This window comes from Takifugu rubripes, chromosome 5 (genome assembly GCF_901000725.2).
Source record: "Takifugu rubripes chromosome 5, fTakRub1.2, whole genome shotgun sequence".
Lineage (NCBI taxonomy): Eukaryota > Metazoa > Chordata > Actinopteri > Tetraodontiformes > Tetraodontidae > Takifugu > Takifugu rubripes.
Window position 1 is genome coordinate 14,105,115 of NC_042289.1, and position 9,241 is coordinate 14,114,355.

General features: G+C 51.1%; 1 protein-coding gene across 1 annotated transcript in view; it reads left to right on the plus strand.

Moving 5' to 3' along the window:
* The first annotated feature begins 5,649 nt into the window (after window positions 1–5,649).
* LOC115249984 (sterile alpha motif domain-containing protein 14-like) overlaps window positions 5,650–9,241 on the plus strand; it is a 6,327-nt gene continuing 2,735 nt past the window's right edge. The window contains exons 1-3 of the mRNA XM_029836708.1: window positions 5,650–5,667; window positions 8,472–8,589; window positions 8,654–8,811. Of these exons, the coding sequence (XP_029692568.1) occupies window positions 8,529–8,589; window positions 8,654–8,811 (219 nt within the window). The 5' untranslated portion in view covers window positions 5,650–5,667; window positions 8,472–8,528. The remainder of the gene's footprint in view (window positions 5,668–8,471; window positions 8,590–8,653; window positions 8,812–9,241) is intronic.

Below are 9,241 nucleotides of genomic sequence, written 5' to 3' on the forward strand. Positions count from 1 at the left end.
CGCCCCCTGTCGGCCGGAGGGCTGCACGCCCGCTGCACATTCTCCAGTTTAGCCGCAGAACTTCCTTTTCTCTTTTCTTGCGTCAATCCTCAACTCGGTGCTGCCGCCTCACGGTCACAGCGGGGGGCACAGCCGACTTCCGTCTGATCTGATTTCACTTTCAGTTTCCATCTGACGGACGTCGGTCGGATTCGTGCACGCGTGAGAGCGAGGCAGAAAATTCCTGAACAAATATCGGTAAGAGTCATTTACACGTGTCCTCGGTGTCCTCTGTTAACCCCCTGAGGCTTCTATAAGATGCAGGTGATTATAGTTCATAGTTGGTTGGTTGATTGATTGATTGATTGATTGATTGATTGATTCCGCCACCCAGTTTCAGGGCAGCTGCATTAATAACTCTGAGGAAATGTGGTAATTACAAAGCAACACTACGGTAACGAGTGTTTAAATGAGCTAGCATCAGCAAACCACACTAGCATCGACAGCACATATAAGAGCAGCCTTCCTGCTCCAGCCCAGGGCAGACGGGGAAGGTGCCAGAACACCTTCAGGGCACTGCCCAGGTACCCTTGAGCAAGGTAGCAAACCCACAAATGGTCACATAAGCCTGTGATGGACCGGGGACTCATCCAGGGGGACCTGCCTTCGTCCAAAGAAGAGAAGAAGCCAAAGCTGGAGGAGAGTGTGCATCACAGGAGGGGGGGGGGGGGGGGGGGGGGGGGATGCTGTGGAGCCGTCCTGAGCATCTTTAGCTACTCCCGTAGTTGAACACCTCTGACAGCAGAAGGTCGATGTGTGCACGCTGAGGTCCAAAACAAGAGAGATCCTGCAGCAGGTGTAGAACAGGAACTAGCAAAGGTGCTTCGTGGTCATGATGGAGGCTCTTTGTTTCTGCAGGAAAGTCCAAGTACGATGGGAAATCTGCCCAGCCAGGAAGAAATGGAGAGAGGAGGAGGAGGAGCTGGAGGGCTTTAGGAAGAAACTGGAAGAGGCTGAGGATTTCAGGGTCAACCAGAACCTTGAGAAGTTCACCAGTTCTTCCTCTACAGACAGCCTGAGGCACCACTACCAGCAGAGGAGGAAGGAGGAATCTGATGACTCCGCAGACTGGATCCAGAAGCTGACGGAGAATTTTTCCACGTTGACATCGGTTCCTGAACTGGCGGGCCTCGGAGCGCTGGCCGTCGCCGTCTTCATCGACACCAGTTTCTCCATTCCACCCAGGAAGCTCTGAGAGGTGTGTTTGCTGAGGATAAGGTCTCTAAAGTCTGGGATCTGATCGATGAGTGTCTGAAGAGGACCGTGATCTTCATCAAGCAGAGGGATGAACTGGTGATCAACATCAAAGAACTGGAGCGCCAGCTGAGCGCCGCCATCACCTGCCTGAAGAACTCCATGGTGCACGACAGGCACGTGTCCACTCAGTCTCTGAAGGTCTGGGTGAACGGGGCAGCCTTCCACGTGCAGATGCTGATCCACCTGGTCAGGCTGGGAGGGCTCCAAACCTCGGATCCTGTGGAGAGGCTGGTGCGCATGTACCAGAGCGACATGGCCGCCCTGTTCAGGCTGCAGGAGGAGAGGATCAGGAGCAAGTGTCGGCTCGTGCCGGAGTCCTCCCGTTATCCGACGCCTTTCCTGATAGATGAGACGTCGCGTTCCTACCGAATGAACCCGTCCATCAGGGATCACTATTCCAAGTATTTAGAGGTGTATTTTGACCAGCGCTACGGCCGGCAGCAGCGCCAGGTCCAGCAGTACTTCACCAAGCTGCGGGAGGACCTGCCCAGCCTCATCCTGCTCACAGGATCCTCCCCCTTTGATCCATGAGTCAGTGATGTCACAAAGTTCTTCTGCGGCGCCTCGGAGCTCAAACACGACTGATGAAATGTCAGTTTACAGTAATAAAGCAGATTTCTGTGGCACTGACTCAGTCTTGGTGGTGACGTTTGTTTTAAACGGATCCTGGACAGACGTCTCCAGGTCTGCCCACATCTGGGTCCACGCAGTCTGGCGTCGGTTCCCCTCGTTTTCTCTGTGACCCACCTGGCAGGTAGGTCACACCTGGGTCCAGAGACTGGCAGGATTGCTGCGTGGACCGGTGGCACCTCCGGGGTTACCATGCCAACAGTCTATCAGAACAACCCACTGCTGGGCAATAACAAACATGACACACCATCACCAAAGCAATAGGAGGCGGAGCTGTTGAGTCTGATGGGAGGAGCCAGGACGGGCACTCAGGTGAGCTCCACCCTCCCAACCAGGTGGCTTGGCTCAAGGCCCAACCAGTCGAGGTGCCTCACGTAGTGCCTGACCCGAACCCCGAGTCACCCGAGCAGCTCTGAAAGGACCAGGCTCTAAAGCGTCTTCCTTCAGGACACAGTCGTGTTCACCTCCAGGGCCTCCTGCCAACCGGAGGAGCCGATGGGGACGGGCTCCTGCCGAGGACGAAGCGGCGCTCTCCACGACCATGGGGGCAGGGTTAGCATTGGTGGCTAGCTAGCCCGCTCACTGGACCGCTGGGTCCACCACAGGCTCAGGTAAAGCTCACTCCTGGTCTCACCTGTGGCTCCGTCTCCTTCATCTGCATCTCATTGTTGGACCAAGGTATCGCCGCTAATATTTATAGGTCATTATATACGAATTTGGAAAGACGAGGAAACGTTTGTTCCGTTTTGATCTGCTGGCCATAAATCAGACCTTTAAAGCAACTAGTGAACTGTAGCCTGAGGGACGGTGGAGTGGAGGTGAGCAGCAGTGCATGCTGGGACAGCACAGGAGGTGGGAATCGCATATACAAATTATTTTATCTCTGAAATTATGTTACTGTATTAACACAGATTCTGAGTGTCTTTTCTGTGCATATGTGGAAATCCAACATGTTGCAGAATGAAAACTTTATTGACATTCATACACTCACAGACACAAGGGAAAACACTGCCACCTAGTGGCCGGGCAGGAGGTCGTTAGAGGAGAGGACAACTGCAGAGGAACACCAGCCAGTCAGTGAGACTGGGGCCCGAGTGGGGAGGCTGGAACACACACGCACACACACACGCACACGCACACACACGCACACACACACGCACACGCACACACACACACACACACACACACACACACACACACACACACACACACACACACAGTTATTCAGCTACAGTCAGTATTTTCAGGCTTCAGTCACATCAAACAAACACTGTTGGTTCTGATTTGACTCCACTGAGTTCCTGAGATCATCCACTTGGTTCTGGTACCTTCAGTCCTGATGTATTCACAGCCTGTCCATTCCGTTGCACCGACACCAGGCGGGCTCGACCGGTGCTCGGGTACCCCTCCTCCACCTCCAGGTGACACACCAGCGCCGCAGATTTCAGGTAGAGCAGAAGTCGCTGAGCAGGACGCCAGTCGATGGCGAAGCTGAGAAAACGGGCACAACATCGAGCTCAAAACAAGACAAAGCAGCTGAGACGGGAGGTCTGGCAGGAAGTGGACGCTCACCTGGACCTGAGTCCCTGGATCTCCGACAGCAGCTGGAACTGACTCAGGTAGCGCTGCATCACCTCCAGCAGAGCAGTGCTCAGCTCGGTGCGGCGTCCGGACACGCAGTCCTCCACCAGCCCGGCAGTGCAGTGACATCACTCACCTGCACACAAGCCACGCCCACTCTGATGGTGCACGGAGGGCAACCATGCTATAAGACCACATGCGTGGATGAGCTGCTGTTTGGTACCTGCAGGGTGAAATGGTCGTCATGGCTCCAGGTGACTGACAGCCTCAGGGGGTCCAGCTCACTGGTCCGGTCTGCACAGGGGGGGCGTGGCCTGAGCTCCATGCACAGCTCAGATTGGTCGATGGACAGAAGGTGGATCTGCATGAGCTCCTGCAGGACAGAGAGCTGCACCTGCAGCCTGACAGGTGAGCAGCACCAGTCAGACAAGCGCAGCCCTGGTCACATGACCTCCCCACAAGACTCACCTGTCCTGAACCCGCTGCTGATCCGTCACCTGACGGAGCGCCGCCTCCGATTGTGCCCTGAGCTGGGCAAGCTGGTGGTCACATGACTGCAGTGCATTCTGGGCCTTGCAGAAAGATTCCCTCATCTGTGCCGACTGCTGCTTCTGGGGGGGTGAGGAGAGCGCTTGCAGTGCATTGTGGGTGTTGGCGAAAATGAAGGGTGACAAAATTCATCGAGAGCAGCAAATTGTTCAAAAAAGCAAAGCCCCACCTGGTGGCTCAGGTCCTGGATCAGCTGGGAGACTCGGTGTCTCCTGCTGTCAATCTGAAGGATTCTGTCCTGCAAAGACTGGAGCAGAGCTTCCGCCTGCTCCCCCCCGACCTGCTCTCGGCCTTCAGGGCCTTCCACCTGCTCCGGGCGCCCCCGTCTGCCACTAGCACGCACGGCATCGAGGGAAAGGTTCAACAAAACACCCTGGACACGTGTGTGCGTGTCTACCAACCACTACTGCACCTGGTTGGGGGGGGCAGGCGCTCAGGTGCTGGGCCGACTCCAGACCCTCCACCAGAGACATCATAGAGTCCAGAACAAACAGCTGACGCCACAGAACCTTCTGGACACGACGGCTGTCCTACACGTGCACACACACACACACACACACACACACACAGAAGCTAACGGTTTGTTGAAATAAGAGGCGCAGACAGGTGCCAATTTAAAATGTTCACAATCAAAGATAAAAAGCAATGGGGTTGTCTCCCTGCGTCCATACCATCAGATACAGCAGCATCCCAGCTTCTTCACAGGAGCCTGGCTGCTCCAGGTCCGCATGTGGATCCAGGAGAGCAGGATCACATCCCTGCAGGACACTGACGCACGCACACGCACACCTCAGAAAAAGCCACTTTTACTGCACATCTATCTCATGTTTGCACCGATATCGTCCTGGTTATGCCGACGGTCTCAGCAGATCATTTACATTTATGTCTTATTGAAACCTCTGTAAAAACAAACTGCAACGCTGAATAATAAAGAGCTTTAATAAAGGTTTCTTTAGATTTTTCTCCCGAGCTGCCTGTCTACCGGGTTAGCTACAGTAGCTACAGCTAGCTTCCTAGACAACTCCTACAGTTCTGAACGACCAAGTCCAGAGTGTTTCGGTAGTTTACACAGCACAGATGGAACCATCGTGTTAGTGTTTCTTTCAATATTCACAATGTGCGTGTTGTCGTTTGACGGTAAAAGCGGCTCCATACTCACGCTCGGGCGTCGGCCATTATTGTTTTTGAAATGCCCGCGAGCCAACAACAAGGCCTCTCATTGGACGCCCCGCGATGACGTCACGGTTACGGCAATCGCTCCGTTACTCAGAGGATGAGTTCATCTACAGTTACGCAGTTAGTCTTCGTCATGGTCAATAACAAAAACAACACTACTGCTGTGGAGATAAATATAAATTGAAAGCAGCGTGTGATAAACACCGCCTCCTCCCCCACCCAGGCCCTCCTCCCCCGTCTCCCCCGGCAGGCTGCGGTGTTCTGCTGAGTGTTGGCGGGGCAGCGCTTCAGTGTGACGGGAACTACAGAACCCACAGGTCTCTGACAACAGTCTGCCCTCGACGCGGACCGAGAGGTGCCCCGAGGAACTCTGGGAGTTGCAGTTTTCCAGCGAGAAGACGCTGTGCCATGACAGCAACAGAGGAAGAGAGGAAGGTGAGTCCATCTGTTCCTGTCAGCATCCTTCCTCGTCACACGGTTTCTGATCTCGTCTTCTCAGCATTGTGTGTGTGTTCTGTGTCTCTGTATGCATGTGTGTGTCTGTCTGTGTGTGAGTGCATCTGTAAGAGTGCGTATGTGTGAATGTGTGTATGTATGAGTGTCAGTGTGTGTGTAGGAGTGTCTGTGTGTGCATGTGTGTGTATGTATGAGTGTCAGTGTGTGTGTATGTATGAGTGTCAGTGTGTGCATGTGTGTGTATGTATGAGTGTCAGTGTGTGTGTATGTATGAGTGTCAGTGTGTGCATGTGTGTGTACGTGTGAGCGTCTGTGTGTATGTATGAGTGTCTGTGTGTGTACGTGTGAGCATCTGTGTGTATGTATGAGTGTCTGTGTGTGTATGTGTGAGCGTCTGTGTGTATATATGAGTGTGTGTGTGTGCATGAGTGTCAGTGTGTGCATGTGTGTGTATGTATGAGTGTCTGTTTGTGTATGTGTGTGTATGTGTGAGCGTCTGTGTGTATATGAGTGTCTGTGTGTGAGTGCATCTGTAAGAGTGCGTATGTGTGAATGTGTGTATGTATGAGTGTCTGTGTGTGTACGTGTGTGTATGTATGAGTGTCTGTGTGTACGTGTGTGTATGTATGAGTGGTGTGTGTATGTGTGTATGTATGAGTGTCTGTGTGTGCATGTGTGTGTATGTATGAGTATCTGTTTGTGTATGTGTGTGTATGTATGAGTGTCTGTGTGTGTACGTGTGTGTATGTATGAGTGTCTGTGTGTGTACGTGTGTGTATGTATGAGTGTCTGTGTGTGCATGTGTGTGTATGTATGAGTATCTGTTTGTGTATGTGTGTGTATGTATGAGTGTCTGTGTGTGTACGTGTGTGTATGTATGAGTGTCTGTGTGTATGTGTGTGTATGTATGAGTGTCTGTGTGTATGTGTGTGTATGTATGAGTGTCTGTGTGTGTACGGTGTGTATGTATGAGTGTCTGTGTGTAGTGTGTGTATGTATGAGTGTCTGTGTGTGTACGTGTGTGTATGTATGAGTGTCTGTGTGTATGTGTGTGTATGTATGAGTGTCTGTGTGTGTATGTGTGTGTATGTATGAGTGTCTGTGTGTATGTGTGTGTATGTATGAGTGTCTGTTTGTGTATGTGTGTGTATGTATGAGTGTCTGTGTGTGTACGTGTGTGTGTATGAGTGTCTGTGTGTATGTGTGTGTATGTATGAGTGTCTGTGTGTGTATGTGTATGTATGAGTGTCTGTGTGTATGTGTGTGTATGTATGAGTGTCTGTTTGTGTATGTGTGTGTATGTATGAGTGTCTGTGTGTGTATGTGTGTGTATGTATGTGTGTCTGTGTGTATGTGTGTGTATGTATGAGTGTCTGTTTGTGTATGGTGTGTATGTATGAGTGTCTGTGTGTGTATGTGTGTGTATGTATGAGTGTCTGTGTGTATGTGTGTGTATGTATGAGTGTCTGTGTGTGTATGTGTGTGTATGTATGAGTGTCTGTGTGTATGTGTGTGTATGTATGAGTGTCTGTGTGTATGTGTGTGTATGTATGAGTGTCTGTGTGTACGTGTGTGTATGTATGAGTGTCTGTGTGTGTATGTGTGTGTATGTATGAGTGTCTGTGTGTATGTGTGTGTATGTATGAGTGTCTGTTTGTGTATGTGTGTGTATGTATGAGTGTCTGTGTGTGTACGTGTGTGTATGTATGAGTGTCTGTGTGTATGTGTGTGTATGTATGAGTGTCTGTGTGTGTATGTGTGTGTATGTATGAGTGTCTGGTGTATGTGTGTGTATGTATGAGTGTCTGTGTGTGTACGTGTGTGTATGTATGAGTGTCTGTGTGTATGTGTGTGTATGTATGAGTGTCTGTGTGTGTATGTGTGTGTATGTATGAGTGTCTGTGTGTATGTGTGTGTATGTATGAGTGTCTGTGTGTACGTGTGTGTATGTATGAGTGTCTGTGTGTACGTGTGTGTATGTATGAGTGTCTGTGTGTGTACGTGTGTGTATGTATGAGTGTCTGTGTGTATGTGTGTATGTATGAGTGTCTGTGTGTGTATGTGTGTGTATGTATGAGTGTCTGTGTGTGTATGTATGAGTGTCTGTTTGTGTATGTGTGTGTATGTATGAGTTGTCTGGTGTGTACGTGTGTATGTATGAGTGTCTGTGTGTATGTGTGTGTATGTATGAGTGTCTGTGTGTGTATGTGTGTGTATGTATGAGTGTCTGTGTGTATGTGTGTGTATGTATGAGTGTCTGTGTGTGTATGTGTGTGTATGTATGAGTGTCTGTGTGTATGTGTGTGTATGTATGAGTGTCTGTGTGTATGTGTGTGTATGTATGAGTGTCTGTGTGTACGTGTGTGTATGTATGAGTGTCTGTGTGTATGTGTGTGTATGTATGTGGTCTGTGTGTATGTGTGTGTATGTATGAGTGTCTGTGTGTGCATGTGTGAGTATGTATGAGTCTCTGTTTGTGTATGTGTGAGCGTCTGTGTGTATGTATGAGCGTGTGTGTGTGTGTGTATGTATTGTGTGTGTGTGTGTGTGTGTTTCTCTGGGTTGTTGGTTTAATCTCCTCCTCTGGTAAACTCGAGCTGCACCAGTTCAAAGTTAAGCTCCTCCCCCTCTGATGTCATCAGGCCAGGTGTTGTGACGGTAGCCAATCAGATTCCTCCAGGATAAACTTCTCAAAACTGGTGGAGCCAAACAGGTCCCACCCCAGACCCGGGCCTGGTGTCATGTGGTTCTGTTCCTTGAGACTCTGTCTTTGTGTCCAACAGTCGCAGTGATCACCAATAATCGATGGTGTCATTGGTGTGAACAGTAACTGCTGAGTCATGTCTGCCGACCCCGCTGACCCCGCTGACCCCGCTGACCCCGCTGACCCCGACACCTGTGGTGAGTGTGGCTTTGTCTCACACACTCACACACACAGACCAACACGCTTCTCCTCTGGTTCCAGATCTCAGTCATGTGGTTCCTGAGACTGAGCTGCTGGACAACAGTCTCCAGAAGGGCCGCGCCCAGCTGTCCATCACCGTGCACAAACACCGCATCTCGAAGTCCCGTTGCCATGACAACATTCGCTCAATGGAGGCCGACGACAGCCTGGGAACGCGGGTAAGACCTTTGGGACCTGGACCGAGACAAAAGGATGGTTTACTGGATTTAGAGCCCAAATCACAAATCCTCTGTCCTCAGACCCTCAAACTGGGTCAGCAAAACCTAGAACCCCGTCCCAGGAAGACGGGGGGCAGGGGGCCCGGGGGCTTCTTCAGATGTCCTCAGACAGAGATCTGGCCCACCCATCCTTCTGGTCTTGATGGACCATGTCCAGAATCAGCAAAACCAAGACAGGCTCCAGCAGTAGCGTGAGCATTAATGTACATAGAGGAGGAAGCGGTGGGGGGGGGGTTACAGGAGCACCAGCAGTCCGGGCCCACACAGCAGAACACAACGGTTCTGTGTCCCCCCAATTATGAGCCTGTCAAAACGGACGGGTTTCAGTCTGGGCTTAGAGAAGGACACCGAGTCTGCCTCCAGGATTCAG